The sequence below is a fragment of the Equus quagga genome, chromosome 20 (genome assembly GCF_021613505.1).
Source record: "Equus quagga isolate Etosha38 chromosome 20, UCLA_HA_Equagga_1.0, whole genome shotgun sequence".
In the NCBI taxonomy this organism is placed as follows: domain Eukaryota; kingdom Metazoa; phylum Chordata; class Mammalia; order Perissodactyla; family Equidae; genus Equus; species Equus quagga.
The window spans coordinates 15,365,285-15,385,116 of record NC_060286.1 but is presented as its reverse complement, the minus strand read 5'-3'; the positions used below and the strand labels follow the sequence as shown (position 1 = coordinate 15,385,116).

The 19,832-nt window shown below is 36.3% G+C and overlaps 1 protein-coding gene across 1 annotated transcript in view; it reads left to right on the top strand.

Annotated features, from left to right (window-relative positions):
* The window catches only part of SYNJ2BP (synaptojanin 2 binding protein), a 74,850-nt gene extending 55,527 nt beyond the window's left edge, over positions 1-19,323 (top strand). Inside the window, exons 4-6 of the mRNA XM_046647353.1 lie at positions 619-690; positions 17,180-17,242; positions 18,938-19,323. Of these exons, the coding sequence (XP_046503309.1) occupies positions 619-690; positions 17,180-17,242; positions 18,938-19,054 (252 nt within the window). The 3' untranslated portion in view covers positions 19,055-19,323. The remainder of the gene's footprint in view (positions 1-618; positions 691-17,179; positions 17,243-18,937) is intronic.
* Positions 19,324-19,832: the final 509 nt, after the last annotated feature.

Genomic DNA, 19,832 nt, shown 5'->3' with positions numbered 1-19,832 from the left:
CAGCTTTAGGATGAGGGATGAAAGCCCATTAGAGTATTTGAGGAGATGATAAAGCAGCAATGACAATTTAAAGGATCTTTTAAGGTTTACTGCATGTTGAGAAGTGTGGCATATTTCATGAGATTTTTTTATCACTTGGTAAGAAGATGGAAAAAAACGCTCTACAATTGGCTTATTTTGCAAAACCATAAAATTGAAAGAATTCCAGTCTTGAACAAACAAGGCCAGAATTTTATTGCTGGCTTTGCCCAGTGTAATCAGGGGCAAGTCATTTAGTTACCTGTGCTTCTATTTCCTCATCTGCTAAATGTTTTTTTTGTTTTTTTTCTTAGATCATAAGTCTTTTGTAAGGATCAACTAATGAAATGCTTATGATAATGTTATTTAAACCATAAGGTCAAGTAAAAGTACTGATTTTGGTATTTGATAATGTGCTCAAGTGTTTCCCCGTGACAGTATGAACTACATCTACTCTAACGGATGGATGGTAACTCACCAGGGAGGATGATCTGTAGGATTTTGTATAATCTGTCACTGGTGGCATTTAGATGAGTAATCTGTAGATAGACTGAATTCTGCCCTTCTATTTTGTTTAATTGTTTCCTTTCCTTGTTTCAGTTGCTGATTGTTGGAGGTTCCTTTGGTCTTCGTGAGTTTTCACAAATCCGTTATGATGCTGTGAAGATTAAAGTAAGAACTGTAACTGGAGTTTGACATGTGTCTGTGTATACGTGTGTGCTGGCTGAGGGGCCGTGAATACTCAGTACACTAAGCAGTCTGAGTTTTGTCTTGCTGTTCACAACTGATAGATGATCTTTGGGTTCTTCTTTAAAATAACATTAATGATCTGTAAGTGAATCATGAAACAAGAATTTAGTAATCTTTCTCCTTATTCACTAGAAAATTTGCAGTACTGTTAGTTTTCTCCAACAAAATATGCTCTGGTGTAGTTGTTTTTAGGATTTAGAAGGGACTAAAGAACATGGGACAAAAATTTCACTCCATTTTATTACTCCAATTATAAATTAGCTATTTCATATTAATACCAGTAATTTTATTATAAGTTATATTGATATGTATCTTTAGTAACTAAGACTAAAAGAAAGGAAAATTCCTTTTTATTATGAATACTGATACCTTTTTATAGGTGTCGTTTTTATAGGTATGCCTTTGGGTTAGACTGTACTAGTTCCTTATGTATATGTTATTGTCTTTATTTTACAGGTGAGGAAACTGAGGCTCAGACAGTTTAAGTAACTTGCCTAAGATCATGTGGTTATTTAGGGGTAGGGCTAGGATTCCCACTCTCTCCCACAATTACTGTCAAATTCTCGTCAAGTGTTACATAAGAAGTCTGGTTAATTCATTCAGAAGGGTATAATTTTTGTTTGTGGCATACATCTGATATTTGAAGTTTTTTGCATTATATATATGTGTGTGTATATATATATATATATATATATATATATATATATATATTTCATTAGCAGACCTCAGTAATATTGGTGGGAAAGTAAAGACTGTTAAAGGCCTATTCAATTTTCTCAGTTACTTTACAGTTTAGGAGAAGCACTAACTCCATCTCCATGGCAGGCATTAGAGTAAATATTACATTTTAAATGAATATATAGTTGCATGAGGGAATAGAGCAGTTATCAACTGTGTTAAGAAGTTTCTGTTAGCATTCCAATTATTAAGGAATTTTTCTCTTTCCCTTTAAGGTGAAAATTATAAATCTGACTTTTGAAAGTGAGATAACATGTACATATTTGAAAAATAATTGGATATTTGTCAATTGGATATAGAGCCTACATATAAAGTTTAAAGAAACTGGTTCTTACAAAGCTTATAGCATAATCGAGGCTGGAAGACATCTAATATAAAAATGTTCTCAAACATATAATATAATGGTGCCCAGTAAAATGCTGTATTAGAATTTTGCATAAAACATTTCTAGAACTTCCAAGAAGAGGCATACAGTTTAGACTTGGGAAAGGGGTATCGGAGAAGGTTTGTTTGAGGTATCAAGTTTTGAATTAAGGTGAGTAAGAAAGAGTAAGAGTTAGCTAAATGGTGGAAATGATTAATATTCTGTAACATAGAGGGAGTATTAGGCATATGGTCGGATTTTCATTTTGGAAATATCTCTGGCAACGGAGTACAGGATAGGTGGGGATTGGAGGAGCAACAGGATGGAAGAGATTGCTTCAATTGGAGATGAAGAGACCTGTTAGGATGCTTTGGCAGTAGTATAGATGAACAATGTTGGAACCTGAAATAAAACATTTTCAATGAAGATAGAAATGAATGGGTTCCAGGAAAACTTTAGCAGCAAACTGATAATATTTGATGACTAATGTGATGATTATAATATAAAAATATGAATAAATCTTGGATGGCTTGAAGTTTTGGTTTTGAGAACTAGATAAATGGTGGTGCTGACCACTCAGTTAAGGAGAAAGATTGAGGAAGATTGTGATAACGGGAGAGGCCTACAAGATGGAGTCAAAGTAAAGAGAACGGAGTTAACTAAAGTTGAGAGAGTAATGTTCATTGAAGTTGAGAGGGCAAGGTCAGTTGAAGTCAAGAGAACGAAGTTGAGAGCATGAGGTTGGTCAAGGTCTATGGAAGGAGGCTGAGAGGACAAAGTTGAGGTGAGAAGGATTAGAGGACAAGACTTACTGAGATTGAGAGGTCAAGGTTGGTTGATGTTGAGAAGTCAAACTCAGGTGAGGTCAAGAGTCAGTACTTGGATAAGGTTGAGTTCAAACAAGGTAGAGAGGATGAGGTGGACTAAATTTGAGAGGAATTGAGAGCATTTCTGTTGAGTTGACAGGGGTTTACCAGGGTTGAAAGGTGAGAGTAAGGGTGTCAAGAGGGCAAGATTGCTGAGGTCAAGGAGAGTCAAGACTGGGATTGAGAGGACAAATACTGTTGAAAAGGACCAAGAGAGGATAAATTCAAGTGAGAACTTTTGAGAAGGGTGGAGAAAGACGGTATTGATTCAGAGTGACCAGATGTCTTAGTCTGCCTGGAACTGTCCTAATTTTAGGACTGGAAGTCTGGTATCCCCAGACACAAAAATTCCTGCTTTTCAGTCATGGAAAGGAAAGTACAGAACTCAGGAGGTGGGCTAAAAAGAATAAGCTGAAACCAGCAGCTTTCAATTCTAGTGTGAAATAGATGTGACATAGTTTATCCGCCTTCCTTAGTGGCTGTTGCTCTTTTTCTCCTGTTCCTAATGCTAACGACCCTGGATCCACAATAATAGATCATCCATTGTTGGATCACTGCAATTAAGTGTGCAATTAAGTGCATTGTAATCCCGGGCATTAACAGTCTTTCCTTTTTTATTTGCTTGTCGGTTGTGCTTTGTAAGGAAAATTGTGCTAGTTTAATTTTTAACATTGTAAATATCATGACCATGTTTTCTAAGATTCGGATAATGAAAGTGAAAACAATTACAATATTAATGCCAGTATGATCCAGACATCACTGAAAAAGAAAGCTAAGTGACTGTGTTATTATTTTTTTTTTTTGAGCAAGATTAGCCCTGAACTAACTGCTCCCAATCCTCCTCTTTTTGCTGAAGAAGACTGGCCCTGAGCTAACATCCATGCCCGTCTTCCTCTGCTTTATATGTGGGATGCCTACCACAGCACGGCTTGACAAGCGGTGCATAGGTCCGCACCCGGGATCCGAACCAGCGAACCCCGGGCCACCGAAGCAGAACGTGCACACTTAGCTGCTGCACCACTGGGCTGGCCCCATGACTGTGTTATTTTAATGACAGATGGAAAGACACGTACAACTGGATTAGGGAGTTAAGTAACCCAAACAGAGCATACTGCAAAATATGCAGAAAAGAACTTGAGATTGGGCGTGGTGGAGACAGGGATGTGAAAATACATGAAGGAAGACCAAATCTCACAGGTCCAGGGTGAAACAGGCAAGTGCTTGTAAATCAATCAAAAGTTTACTGATCTCCCCCAAAAGATGCCAATACTCAGTCGAAAATAGAGCTGCTGAGTTGCCTTGTGCACAGCATGCTAATGAGAACATGCATTATCATACTATTCCCTTAATTGGTCTATGAAACTGAGTAAAGTTAGATTTTTCTGATTCAGAGGTTAGTACTAAATCCTGTGGGCAAACAGAAGAGGAAATTTTGGTACCAGATGCGTTGACCTCTTACAATATAGAGCTGCTTGTGTTAAATCTTACCAAAGACCATGCTTTCTAAGTAGTCAAGTGATAAATTGAATCATGGCAACAAAAAATGTTCACATTAGTTCTTACGTACTCTGAGTTGAAAATGGAGTTTCAAATTGTCTTCTGATTTCTGTGAAGATTTTAATGAAACCACAGAAAACATAAAACAAAAAATTGTTGATATCTTGTGAAATGCTGCTTTTGCCCAGTTTTCTGTCTGCTTCCTTTATAGGACTCCAATCCAGATGTACGTTAGACTCTTTATGTCCAACATTTCTATTATGCTTTTTTTCTCCTGTTTTTAAAATTGTACATTTTCTATTGTCCTAACTTCTAGTCACTAAACCTGTCGTTTGCTGTGTCCAATCTCTTATTAAAGTCATCCTTTGATTTTGTGATTTCAGTTACAATATTTTTTAGTCTTGAGATGTATGTTTAATTCTTAACTATATATTCTAGTACTCTGGAGAGATCTCCCATAAAGTCATATTTTTATTTATTTTTTCCATTAATGTTTTGAATTTATATGAGTTATAGTTACTTTAAAGTCGTGTCTCCAACGTAAAGATCAACTATAGATCTGCTTTTATTGTCTAATTTTTCTCTTGGTTTTTTGGTTATATGGTTCTGACTTTGAACATGCCTTGTAAATTTTCTTATTAAATATTGGATGTTGTTTGTAAACAACTATAGAGGTTCCAGATGGTATTGTTTTCCTCCAGAAAGGCTTTATCCTTTTATCTGCTAGGCAGATAGAATAGGGGGCTGACCTCTTAATCCTCTCCAGGAGTGAGCCAGATCTGGTTAGGCATCTCTGCTTCTTCCTGATCCCTGGGGCCTGACCCTAGGTGGCTTTCTGCTGAGACTCCAGGAAATTCAGCTTCACTTTTCAGAGATTTCCAACCTTGCTGTATACTCTTGCCTTATGCAGTTTCAGAATTTAGGAACTATCCTCGGGGGGATCCATGTTGGATATTTAAGACCCTTGATCTGTCTTTTTGTCACTATAGCCTTGTGTGATGGTTTCTCTAACTCCCAGGAGCAGCTCTCTACCTGGTTTCAAGCCTGACTCTCATCCTGTAGCTGTTTGAGGTTTAGCAAGTATACCCAGGGCAAAAGTGGGCTTTCAGCTCTCAGTTCTCTGGCCCCCTTCCTCTTAAGCCCCAAGAGACTGCAGGGAATGGTTTGTTGTTGTTGTTGGTTTCGATTTTGCAAATTGCTTTGACATCATTAGACATCTTTCTAGTCCTATTTTGTACAGAAAATGAAGGCACAGGAAGATGGTTTATCAAAATGTTATACAGTAGAGTGGCATCTTTGGTAGGGGTTTGGTTTAATGTTTGCCAGTATGACAGAAATTGTACAGTTGCATACTATCAAAAATTAGTGCTGAAAATCCCTTTAAAATCACCCAAAGTACAGACATATGATCTGTCAATAATACAACCAGTTTATTCCCCCACTGGCATTAGGTCTTTTGCCATGTTCTCAGTTGAAACCATATGAAGGAGTTGACTTGTATTGTAGGTTTTATTCCCTTTACATACATTCAGTGATTAATATAGTAATTCATTATTTTATTTCTTTAAGTTGTTTTCTTGTGGAATATAGCACAGAAATCAAGGAGTGCATTCAACGTACTTAAACAGTTTAATTATTATAAACTGAACGCTGAAGTAACCACTATCCATGTCAAGAAATAGAAAATTATTAGCACTCCAGAAACCTGCTCCCTTCTCCATGCCCTCCTCCTGCCCCAGGGGTAGACGTTACCATGCTTTTTATAGTAATTACTTCATGGCTTTTACCATTTCGGACTACGTCCCAAAGCAGTAAGGTTAATTTTTTTTGCTTTGAATTTTGTGTCAGTGGAATCATATATATTCTTTTGTCTGACCTTTTTTTGAGATATAATCGATGTGTAACATATTGTTTCAGGTGTACAACATAATGATTTGATATTTGTATATATGGCAAAATGGGCACCATGATAAGTCTAGTTAACATTCATCACCGTACATAGTTAAAAAAAAGTTTTTTCTTGTGATGAGAACTTTTAAGATTTTCTCTTAGTAACTTTGAAATATTCATTACAGTATTATTAACTATAGTCACCATACTGTACATTACCTCCTCATGACTTATTTATTTTATGACTGGAAGTTTGTACCTTTTGACCCCCTTCACCTGTTTCACCACCCCCACCCCCCAGCATCTGGCAACCACCTATCTGTTCTCTGTATCTATGAGCTCAGTTTTTTTTTCTTTTTTTTTAGATTTCACATATACAGTGAGATCATACAGTATTTGTCTTTCTTTCTCTGACTTGTTTCACTTAGCATAATGCCCTCCAAGTCCATCCATGTTGTCACCAATGGGAGGATTTCTTTTTTATGGCTGAATAATATTCCACTGTATACATTTACTACATTTTCTTTATCCACTCATCTGTCAGTTGACACTTAGGTTGTTTCCACATCTTGGCTATTGTAAATGATGCTGCAGTGGACATTGGGGGGCATATATCTTTTTGAGTTACTGTTTTTGTTTTCTTCAGATAAATATCTAGAAGTAGAATTGCTGGATCATATGGTAGTTCTATTTTAATTTTTTGAAGTACCTCCATGGTGGCTGTACCAATTTACATTCCCACCAACAGTACATAAGGGTTCCCTTTTCTCCACATTCTTGCCAACACTTGTTATTTCTTGTCTTTTGGATTATAGCCATTCTAACAGGTGTGAGGTGACGTATCATTGTGGTTTTGATTTGCATTTCCCTGATGATTAGTGATGTTGAGCATCTTTTTCGTGTAGCTGTTGGCCATCTTTATGTCTTCTTTGGGAAAATGTCTATTCAGATCTCCTGCCCATTTTTTTATTGGATTTTTTCTTTTTTTTTTGCTATTGAGTTGTATGAGTTCTGTATATATTTTGGATATTAACCCCTTATCAAATATATGACTTGTAATTATTTTCCCCCGTTCAGTATGTTGCCTTATCCTTTGGTTGATTGACTTTTTTTCAATATTATGTGTGTGAAATTCAGCTGTATTTTGGCTTTAAATTCAGAGGTCAGCAAGCTTTTACTGTAAAGAGCCAAATAGTAACTGTTTTAGGCTTTGTGAGCCATAGACTCTTTTACAGCTATTCAACTCTGATATTGTAGCATAAAAGCAGCTGTGGACAAACATAAACAAATGAGCATGGCTGTGTTCAAATGAAACTTTATTTACAAAAATGTGTTAAACTAGATTTGGTCCATGGGCCGTACTTGCTGACCCCATGATTTTTCAGTGCTGTATTGTATTCCACTAAATATACGATAATTTATTGATTGATTTTACTGTTGATAGACATTTGGGTTGATCAAAAGTAAATTTGAAGATCTAATTGGCTTTATCAAATGACTTGTGAATCGGGCAGCATCTCATCCAGCAATTAGAGGGGTTGTACATCATGGAAGGTTTTTATAGGAAGAAGAGTTGGTCACGGGAACTATTAGCAAAAGAAAGAAAGGATTATTTTTAAGCCAGGACATGTTCTTTTTTGCCAGAAGGGACAGGCAAGGGTTTTATCATGTAGATTGCCTCTTCTTTCTCTGAGGGGTGGAGAGGACCTGTAGTGACAGATTGTTTCATTGGTGCTGATTGGGAAATTCCAGACTGATTGATTAAGATTTACATTTCTGGGAGAAGTTGACACTGCAATTGTTAGGTCTTAAACCTAGGTTTGGTATCTGGACTTTAGCATGAGTGACAATGTTTTGGGCTTGTGGTTCTCTCTTTAATAGAACATTTCTTATATATTTCTCTTGTAGCACATGTACAAAAAAGGAATTGCTAGGTTGTAGGGTATACGTGTCATACTTCACCTTTATTTGATAATTTCCAAACTGTTTTTCAGAGTGATTGAATCAGTTGTAGGGGAGGAAAAATAGTGTTCCCTTTACCCTTCTAGGTTCTTGGGTGAGAACTCCCTGTAATAAAAAGTTAACAAGAGAAAAACAAACAGAAGTTTAATAACATGTATACCTCCTGTATACATGGAAGATACCCAGGAAAACTAAACAAAACTCTCCCCAAAATGACCTAAGCCATCACCTTAAATACCATCTTCAGCTCAAGACAAAAGAAGGATGTTAGGGGTGAGGGTAGGGGAGCCAGTTACGGGACATTACCAGGAAAAGCACAGTAAATAGGGTAAGGTTGTTATGCAGATTTAAGTGGATGCCTTCTCCCTTGATAAGAGTTTCTTGTGTTTTAGAGCCATCCTTCTCTTCCTGGTACAGAGCAGAAGACACCCTTACAAATAGAGGTTTCCTTTATGAACGTAAACGTCCCTTACAAAAGGGACAGAGCTTCTGTGTCTGCTGTTTCTTAAACAACCAGGTCAAAGTAATCCTTATGCTTTCAAAAGGGCATATTTTGGGGTGTCATATTCTGCTTCCTTTCACAATCTACACTGCTACCAACAGTTTTTTGTTCCCAAGATTCCAAATACTTGCCAATACTGTAACCACAGGCCCACTAGAACCATACAAACTGACCCCATCTCTTATCAACAGAGTGATTAAGAGTTATTTTTCAGAAAATTTGCAAAGTCACATAGCCAGAGCATGCACAGAATAGGAAATCTTGCACTGAAATGACACCAGTACTAAAGGTTCTCGCCACTGTGGAACCAAAGGACTGGGACATAACTGGAACTTGAAAGTCAGACTCTCATCAGAGGTGAGGGGTCCATTGTCTAGGAAGATCTGGTGTTAAAGCCCCTTCCACATCTTACCATAAATGTTTAAAACCTTACCATAAATGTCTAAAGCCCTCCAATCAAAACCTCCTGCCAGCTTTTCCACAGGCAGCCTGTTCTCGCTAATCACTTAAATTTCATCCTGAATCCTGAGTCAGGGAGACATCTGAGAACTTTTGCCTTCTGTCTCCTTGCAGGTCGACTTTGCAGTAAAGCCTCTTCTTTTCTCAAAAGCTGATGCCATAATAATTGGGGTTTTTTAAATGCACATTGGGCAGAGAACCCCACTTGTGCGGTAACAATGCTTGGTATTGTAGGGTTTTGGGGTTTTTTAAAGCTATTTTGGTGGGTGTGTTATAAATTGTTACCTACTTATGTCATGAATTTTGATGCGGTCTCAGTGAGTCGAGGAGTCGAAAGAAAGATTTCTTGGACTGTCAAGGTCTGGCAGTAGTGCTCTTTTATTCAGAGAATAGCATGGGGACAGGACCCATGGGCAGTGAAGAGCTGCAGGCATGGGGACAGGACCCATGGGCAGTAAGAGCTGCAAACATGGGTTGAGGGTAGGGCTAAATTTAAGGCATAGGTATGTGAGTTATCTCTTTACAAGACAAAGGAAAGATTATGTAGAAAAAAGTCATTAAAATGGTATCAGTGTAGGTGGGGTCTGCTTATTGGGTGGTCCTATAACTTTAGATAAGAATCAGATTGGATCAGGTGCTTCCCAGAGGATGATATAGATTGGTATGTAGGACAAGTCACCTTGAGCTTCTCTACCTGGGGCAGCCTTGATCCTCATCAAATTTGAATTTTTCTTGATGATTGATGAGGTTGATCACTTTTCATATGTCTATTGGCCATTTATATTTCCTTTTTTGTATATCTTCTATTGCAATGTTTCAGGTCTTCATTGCTTTTTTTTTTCCACTGGGTTGGTGGTCTTTTTCTTATTGTTTTGTAAGATTTCTTTATACATGCCAGGTTATAAACCTTTTGGTCTTCACTCTTAGTGATATGTTTTGATAAACAAATTTTCTTGAGTTTAATGTAGTCTATTTTATTTCTTTTTTACTTTATGGTTACTTTTTCTTTTGGTCTTTTTAATAAAAATTTTTCCTACTCCAAAATATAATTATTTTTCTGTATTATTGCTAAAAACTTTGTTTTTGCCTTTTATATTTGGGTCTGCATTCCATCTGGAGTTGATTTCTTTGTGTACCATGTGAGGAATTATGATATTGTTATTTATAAGAAATATGTACATTGTTGTTGTCCCCCTTTCTGGCAGGGAGATCCTAAAACCCTTGAAATTTCCTAAATGATGAGAGCAATCAAGATGTATTTTGTTATGTTAATGAGGTGACTTTTGGAACCCGCCCTGGGTAACCTAAAGATGGGAGCTGGTTGCCCAGGCAGTCAACCCTGTGATCAAAGGATTGGAACTTTCAGTCCTACCCCCCTAGGCTCCAGGGAGGGAAGTGGGCCTGGAGGTCAAAGCAATTTCCAATGACAATGATGTAATCAATCATTCCTATATATTGAAGCCTCCATAAAAACCCTAAAGGTTAGGGTTCAGACAGCTTACTGGTTGGTGAACACGTGGAGGTACTGGGGGAGTGGCCTGCTCAGAAAAGGCATGCAAGCTCCAAGCCTGTTCCCCATACCTTGCCCTATACTTGTCTTCGCTCTGCTGTCCCTGGGTTATATCCTTTTATAATAAACTTGTAATCCAGTGAGTAAAATGTTTCTCTGAGTTCTGTGGATGGCTGTAGCAAATCAATTGAACCAGGTGTTACCACCCACGGTGTGGGGGAGTCATCTGCCTGCCACAAGACATGCCAGTAGTCAAAAGGCAAGGTGGTAGGAGAGAAAGGGTTTTATTACAGCTCACTAGCAAGGGGGAAGATGGCCAACTAATGTCTGAAAGAACCATCTTACAGAACAAAGACTACAGGCCCATTATATAGGGGGCTGGTCTCCAGGTATGGACAGATATCTGGTCTTAGTTCCTGATAGTCTTTTGTTTTACTGGATGTCCATCAGAGACCGGAGCAATGCCCTATACCCTGATCTTTCAGTTGTCATTGATGATGACTATCAGCACAGACTCTCTTCCCGGGGGTCATCACATCCTAAGGAACTCAAAAGAACAAAGTTATCAACTTATAGCAGTTAGGAGGGGCCATAAAATCTACAGAGCATGTCTGGGTTAGTTAATCAGAGGTCATTCAAAGTTATAATATAGTTTCTTTTCTACAATGTGGCTTCCCTCATGTGAACGTTGTGTTGAACCAGTATCACAAGAGGAGGGCATTGAAACCTCTAATCTATATCCAGTCAGTCAGAAGCACAGGTGACAACCGCTACTTGCATTTGCTGTCTGAAGTTGGGGGAGGGGGAAGTCTTGTAGGACTGAGCCCTTAACCTGTAGGATCTGACACTATCTCCAGGTAGGTAGTGTCAGAATTGAGTTGATTGTTTGGTGGTGTGAAAAAAACACACACATTGAATGAACGTTTTCCCTAATGTATGTAACAAGTTGTCCAAACACCATTTACTGACGATAACATCTTTTTCTTCCTGCTCTTCTGTGCCTATTTTGTCATAAGTCTGTTTCAGACCTCTGTTCTGTTGCATTAGTTTATTTGTGGATTGCATTGTGGTTTTCAAATTAACTTTGCATTCCTGGAATGAACTCAGTTGATCATGGTATACTGTGTTTTTGGTACGTTGCTGGCTTCTTTTTATAGTGTTTTCTTTAGGAATTCTGCATTAGTGAAATTGGCCTATTATTTTCTCTTTCTGTCTTTTCAAGTTTTGATATCAAGGTTATTATGCTCGCCACATAACTAGAAGATTTTTTGTTGCATTGATGTTATTTCTTCCTTAGTAGAATCCATTGGTAAAGCCATCTGAACCTGGAGTTTCCTTTGTGTGAGGTTTTTAATTATAGATTCAACTCTTTATAGGTTATAATAGTATTCAAATTGTTTATTCTTCCTCTTTTAGTGTTGGAAAGTTGTATTTTTCTATGAATTTGTCCATGTTGTCTAAAATTTCAAATTTATTGGCATAAAGTTATTCATATTATCCAATATCTGTTTGTTGCACATAGAATTTATGTTGATACCCTTTTCATTTTGAATGCTCTTTTTTGTAACTTCTCTTTCTTCTGTGTCAGTTTCACCTGAGATTCATCAACAGCTTTTGGCTTTGTTGATTCTTTTGTTACACACTTGTTTTACCTTTAATTAATTTTTGTTCTTTATTTGCTTTTTCCTTTGGGTTACTTTTTTTTAAGTTTATGAGGGTAGGTTCTTAGCTCATTCACTTTCCATCTTCTTTTGTAATATATGCTTCTAAGCTCATGAATTTAATTTTAAGCATGATCATAGCTGTGTCACACAGTTTTAATATGTAGTATGTTAATAATTACTCAGTTTTATAAAAATTTTCATTTACCCATGAGCTATTTAGAAATGTTTTTGCTTAGTTTATAAACATATAAGATTTCGTAGTTATTTTTTATTGATTTCTAACTTAAGTGCATTATAATCAAATATTTTCAATAAGTTCTTTTGTGTGTGTGTATGTGTGTGAGGAAGACTGGCCCTGAGTTAACATCTGTTGCCAATCTTGCTCTTTTTGCTTGAGGAAGGTTGTCGCTGAGCTAACGTGTGCCAATCTTCCTTTGTTTTATGTGGGATGCCGCCACAGCATGGTTTGACGAGCGCTGCTAGGTCCACAGGTGGGATCTGAACCTGCGAACCCAGGGCCGCTGAAACGGAGTGCGTGACTTAACCACTAGACCACTGGGCAGACCCTTGAGTTCATTTTTTTTGTATTTGTTGAGACTTGCTTTATGACCTAACACATGATCAGTTTGTATAAATGATGTGTGCTTGAAAAAAATGTATATTTTGCAGTTGTTGGGTACCTAATAAAAACTTAGCCATTTGGTCAAGTTTGTTATTTGTGTTTTTTCAGATTTTCTGTATTGTTAATTTTTTAAATCTGTTCCGTTACTGAGAAAATTGTGTTAACATCTCTCATTGTGACTCTTTGTTTCACCATGATATTAAATGGTCGTATAATTTCAGAATTATTGCATCTTTCTGGTGAATTGAATTTTTCTTCTAATGAAGCTTTGCTTGCCAATAATGCTCTTTCCCCTTAAAGCCTATTTTGTTGCATATTAATATGGCTTCACCAGCTTTCTTTTTAATCTCACCCTTTCTGTAAACTTAAGTTTTACATGTATCTCTTATAAATAGAATAATGCTTTTAATAGTCTCATCTTCAGTTGGATCATTCAATGTAATTTTTTTGTATATTTGAGTTTAAATATACCTTCTTTTTATGTGTTATTTGTTGCAATCGTTTCTTTTTGTCTTTTTTTTTCCTCCTTTGGATTACTAATACTTTATTATTATGTTGTTGTTCTGTTAGTTTGGAAGCTATACTTTATTCTTCCAGTAGAGGTTACACTAGAGATTATTATGGTCTGTAGTTTTTGGGTTTTTTTCCTTTTACTGTCTTGGTCTTGTGGGGGGGCAGAATATGCTACCCCAAAATGTGCCACTTTGGCGTGTGTATTGTTTTGAGGTAAAGGCAGTTAAGACCTAGCAGGCTCAGGAAAAGCTTTTTACCTCTCTTTTAACTGCCTAAAAGAGTTTAGATAGGAGGCCTGTACCAGGAAGAGAGTTATTACCAGACATGACTTTTTATATCAGAAACAGTTATCTGCATGGCAGGGCAAACACTTGTTTACCAAACATTTGCTCTTCTCATCATCCTGTGAATTGTCTTCCTCCCTTTTGGAACCTGAGAGCTGTACCCACTTTTTCCTTAGCTCGGGATGGTATATAAGCCTCAGTTGCCTTACTGCCTGTGAGTCTCATAGCTTTGTGGAGCTCCCATACATACATAATTAAATTTGCTTTTCTCCTGTTAATCTGTCTTATGTCAATTAGGCCAACCAATGAACCTAGAAAGGAAGAAGGGAAAGGTTTTCCTCCCCAACAGTCTGGTTTTGGTATCAGGATAATGCTGGCTTCATAACATGAATTGGGAAGTGTTCCCTCCTTTTTTATTTTCTGGGAAAGATTGTGTACAATTGGTATTACTACTTCTTTAAATATTTTAGGGAATTTGTCAGTGAAACCATCAAAGCCTCAAGTTTTCTTTTCAAATGTTTTAAACTATAAGTTCAGTTTTTTAAATAGATAACACTATTCTAGTTAGGTATTTCTTTCTTTTACATTTTCTAATTCGTTTTTACTTGAGTAAAGAAACCCTATTGATATTGTTTGTGGATTTATGCACTTTGATTTTTGTGTGTTGATTTTGCCACTTTGTTGAATTCTCTTAACTGTGATTGTAGTAAATATTCTTTTTTTTTTTTTTTTGAGGAAGATTAGCCCTGAGCTAACTACTGCCAATCCTCCTCTCTTTGCTGAGGAAGACTGGCCCTGAGCTAACATTCATGCCTATCTTCCTCCACTTTATACGTGGGACGCCTCCCACAGCATGGCGTGCCAAGCGGTGCCATGTCCGCACCCGGGATCTGAACCAGCGAACCCTGGGCTGCCGAGAAGCAGAACGTGTGAACTTAACCGCTGCTCCACCAGGCCGGCCCCAGTAAATGTTCTTAATAGAGAAACTTTAGAAATATTCTCATTAAACCTAGGAAGAAGAAAAGAATATCTATAATTGTAACTACTTTTCAGTACTATTTTGGATATCATAGCCTATGTAATCAAACAGCAAAAAGAAATAAATGGTATGAAGTTTAGAAAGAAAGAGATGAAAATGTCATTTTTATGTGCAGATGAAATGTTGTATACCAAGAAATTTGTCTACCCAAGAAGATTAAAACTACTAGAATGAAAAACTTCAACAAAAACAGTGTGGCTCTTCACTTCTAAATACTTCATAATTTTCACTTTGATTTCCTCTTTAACACATTAATGTATTTTAAAACCTTTTAGCTTTCATGTGTATGGATTCTTACTGCAAATATCTTTTTGCTATTGATTTTTAAGTGTTATCAATTGTAGTCAGTGAATGTGGTATGTATGTCAATATTTTCTACATGTGTGAATTTGCCTAGTTTTCCTTTCTGCCCTAGAACAAGTTTAATTTTTATAAATATCTTGTATGTATTTGATGAGAAATGGCAATCTAAATTTGCTGGGCTCAAAATTCTATATATACCTATTAGAAAACTTGTTAATTATTTTAGTCATCTTTCAGTAATCATGATTATAATCTGCTTAATCTGTTATGTTAAGCTCTTCTAGTATGTTTTGTGTGTTTATTTCTTCTTATATTTTTACCCATTTTGCTACATAAATTTCTAAGCAATGTAGTCACATAATATTTTATAATTCTAATATCTTCTTGAAAAATTGTTTTATTTATCGATATAAAGTATTCCTTTTTGATGGTGTTTGCCTTGAATTCTGTTTTGTCCATTATGAATATTGCTATGTATTGAGCCCCCTGGCCCCACTAGTTTTTTATTGGTATATCATTTTTGTAACCCTCTACCTTCCAACCTTGTGCTTTCATTTTTTTTCTTTTAGTGCATTTCTTGTAAGTAGTGTATAGCTGGATTTCTAAAAATTTGAGTCAGAAAATTTCTGTTACTTAATAGATTACTTCAACATTTACTGGGATTATTGATATGGTTGTATGTATTTCTACCTCTCAAAACAGTGATTGAGAAAAAATCAAGTAGAAACCAAGAAAGAAAAGAGAAAATATGAAAGTAAAATTGAGGTTCAAAGTAATCATCTCTCTATATCAACATTGAAGATGTAGCATCATCTTATTGTAGCATTTGAAGTTGCTTATGAGTAGTCTTTTTTTTCTAATTCTCATCCCTTTGTTAGTAGGCTATCTTTTCATTCTTTTTGAGATTTTCTTTTTATTTTTAATATTCTAAAGTTTTACTGTTACTTGATTAAGAATGGGCTCTTTTTTTGTTGTGGTGGTGGTTATTTGTTTATTTTTGAGGAAGGTTAGCCCTGAGCTAACATCCACTGCCAATCATCCTCTTTTTGCTGAGGAAGATTGGCCCTGAGCTAACATCTGTATGCATCTTCCTCTATTTTATATGTGGGACACCTGCCACAGCATGGCTTGATAAGCAGTGCTTAGGTCTGCACCCAGCATCCGAACTTGTGAACCCCTGGCCATCGAAGCGGAGTGTGTGAACTTAACTGCTATGCCACTGGGCCAGCCCCTGTTGTGGTTATTTTTTATTTTGTTCTTTCTGTCTGAGAACTCATGTCCTCTCTATATATTGTATACTTAATTACTAATTATTTAATTATTGCCCTTCCTCCATTCTCCTTATTCTCTAATTCTAAAAGCCCTAACAGACATATATTAGAACTTTTGAATCTAGCTTTCATAATTTACCTTTTCTTTCATTTATCCCAATGCTTTCTGCATCATTCTAATGGAATCCTTAGGTTGTATTTCTAGTGTACTAATTTGGTCTTAAGCTATATTCAGTCACTATTCTGCTATTCCATTTATTTTAATTTGGGTTTTGTTGTTACTTATTAATTTCAGAAATCACTTTCTTCTTTCCTAAAGCCTTTGCCACACATAGGTAACAGGGCATCAGCTCCTGTTTACCATTGTGGAATCTTGTCTAGTTCTTTTTAGATACTTCTTTGTTTCTGGTATATGGAAGGTGTTCTTTTTTGTTTTCAAGGGCAGCATTATATTTATTAGTATTTTTATATCATTTCTATGTATAATAACATAATTTAGGATGGTGGTTGATAGCATGGACTCTGAAAGCTGGGAGCCAAGGTTCAGAGCCAAGGTTCAAAGCCAAGTTCTGCCTTTTTGAGAAGTTAACTCAAACCCCCTGTGTCCCATTATCCTTACTTGTGATCATCATAATAATACTTACCTCATAGGTTTTTGTGAGGATTAAGAGATAATATATGTCAAAACGCCTGGCACATAACAAGTGCTCCCTATCAATTGATAAGTAAATCTTAGCTGCAGTTACTTGTGGTGGTTGGTGGTGGTGGTACGTTAGTTATCATTATGCGATTGGATGGATAGTGGAGATTTTTGCCATCTTTTTGTAATCCACCATACCATCCCAGCCATCCCTTATGTAACTTTTTAAATTGAAAATTGAATCTAACTGACTTAAATAACTTTTGGCTCCTCTTTCTTTTCTACAGATTGATCCTGAATTAGAAAAAAAACTGAAAATGAATAAAATATCGTTGGAATCAGAGTATGAGGTACAATATGTTAATATAGTCTCTCTTTTGTAACAATCTTCCATGGCAGTGACTGGTTCTGTCTGCCTAAAGGTAAATTTAAGTTATTACCAGTGCAGAAAGAAGTTATTTCCCTTGAACATATGGTATTGGGACAACTATGTAGTCATTTGAAAAGAAAATAAAGATGGATATGTATTTTATATACTACAAATGAATAAATCCTAGATGGATCAAGAATTTAAAAATAAAAAACAAAATGCTAAAAGTACTAGGAGAAAAGAATGGAGATTCTTTCTTGTGGTCTTAAGTCAGAAAAGCCTGTTTAATACAAAACCTAGAAGCTTTTTTTTTTAAGATTTTTTAAAAAGATTTTATTTTTCCTTTTTCTCCCCAAAGCCCCCCAGTACATAGCTGTATATATATTTTTTCAGTTGTGGGTCCTTCTAGTTGTGGCATGTGGGATGCCACCTCAGCGTGGCTTGATGAGCAGTGCCGTGGCCGTGCCCAGGATCTGAACCAGTGAAACCCTGGGCCACCAAAGCAGAGTGTACCAACTTAACCACTTGGCCATGGGGCCGGCCCCAATACAACACCTAGAAGCTTTAAAAGTAAAGGTTGATGAGTTCATACATAAAAATTCAAAAGTGCAGTCTAAAAAAAAAATGTATATAAAGTCACTAGTTAAATGAGAAATCCTAAAAATATTGTTTATCTTATCATGATGAATTAATTTATTTAAATATGAAGAGCATCTATAAACCAAGATGGAAAATTTAACTCAGTTGGTCAGTAGGAACATGGGCAAAGCATGTAAAGAATTCAGAGAAAAGGAAATAAATATCATTCTTAAACATAGGAAGAAATGCTTAACTTATACTAGGAATGTCAGTTAAAATTATAGTAAGGTGACGTTTTTCACGTATCTGATTAGCAAAAATCGAAGAGTTTAATGGCACATTGTATTATAGGATGTGGTGAAGGGAGGATGTTCCATCTCTTTTAGTTCACTTTTTGTATGAAAATGCATGAAAGTTACCGTGGGAGTGGTGACAGAGGGTGAAGAAACGTTTGTGTTCTTGCCTTTTGTCCTGCGTTCTGTTGTGCTTGAGAGACACTTCACACTAACTGAAGGTAGATGATGCAAACTGGAATTGAAGCTGGTTTTTATTGCCCAGAAGGGCTTTGCTCGTGGCAGCTATGGGGAGTCTACTCGTACTGAAGCCCAAGCTCATTTCTCAGGTGCAGGACAAATCATCTTGTTCTCTTTTCTTCCTTCTGGCAGACTTGAGGATCACCACGTTTGTTCTTTTCTTCTCATTTCCTACCATCACCCATGCTAATCTCTGCTGGTCATTATTATGCTAGATCAGCCTTAGAAGTTGGACTTTGTTTTCCCAGTTTCTTCCCTTTCTTTGTGTTCTCAAAAATAAAGCTTGTGGACTCTTTTTCTGTTTTAATACTTTTATTCTTAAGGGGGAAAAGATAGGCATTAACATCAATAGCCCGCAAGGAAAATTCTAAATCCTAAGAAATATGAACATTTATTCAATTATTATGCTTGATATGCAATTGATTTATTTGCTAATATTACAATTGAGCGCCTGTTGGATTCTTTCCACTCAGTTATTTATTCATTCAGTGATGTCCTAATCAAAGTGACCGGGCTCCTACACTAATATATGTATATATACTTTAATTTTTATGGCTCTATAGAAAATAAAGGACTCTGCTTTTGATGACTGGAAGAATATTCGAGGACCCAGGCCTTGGGAAGATCCTGACTTCCTCCAAGGACGAAATCCAGAAATCCTTAAGACTAAGACAACTTGACTATGCTGATCCTTTTTTTCTTTTTTTTAACAAAAGTGTTCTCAACTGGAATTCCCATTACATGCTCCTATCATGTAAGGATGGGAAGTAAAATGGGAAGAAAATTTCAGACCTGCAGAAGCCTGGATGTGAGTAATTTGATGTCAGATGATCTTGATAAAAAGTCAAGTACTGGTTTTTATACGTCCCAACTTTTCCATTTGCAAATGAAAATAATGATGTTGACTACATATACTTTATACTGCTGAATAAAAACGTGAATACTGCTACTTAGAGAGTATTGTTTATTCCACTCCCAACTACCCTCCCATTTTCTTTTCCACCAGCTACCAGAGCAACATTTTGATACTTCAGTCTGATTCCTAATGAGAGTAGCAGGTATGGAACCAAAGTTCTCACAGGAACATCAAGCAGAGATTTTATGTCAAACCTAGTAGGAAAGTAATATTGATCACAGTCTGATAAGAGTCTTGGTTTTATTTATAATACTTCAATGGTATGCTAATCAATTTCCAAAGCATCACCTGATAATTTTAGTGATATCATTAAAATGTGTTAAGGAAATTATATTATTGTTCCTGAGTAAAGCAAAAAATCATGTAGTACATATTATATGTAGATATGGCAAAAGTATTGAGGTAATCCACAGATGACTGCAGTTTGCTAAACACTGATTTAAGCTATGCTTTATGCCTTAACATAATTTGCATGCAAATAGTGTAGTTTTTTTTTGTTTTTTTTGTTTTTTTTTACTTGGGGTTTGCTATGATCTAAACAC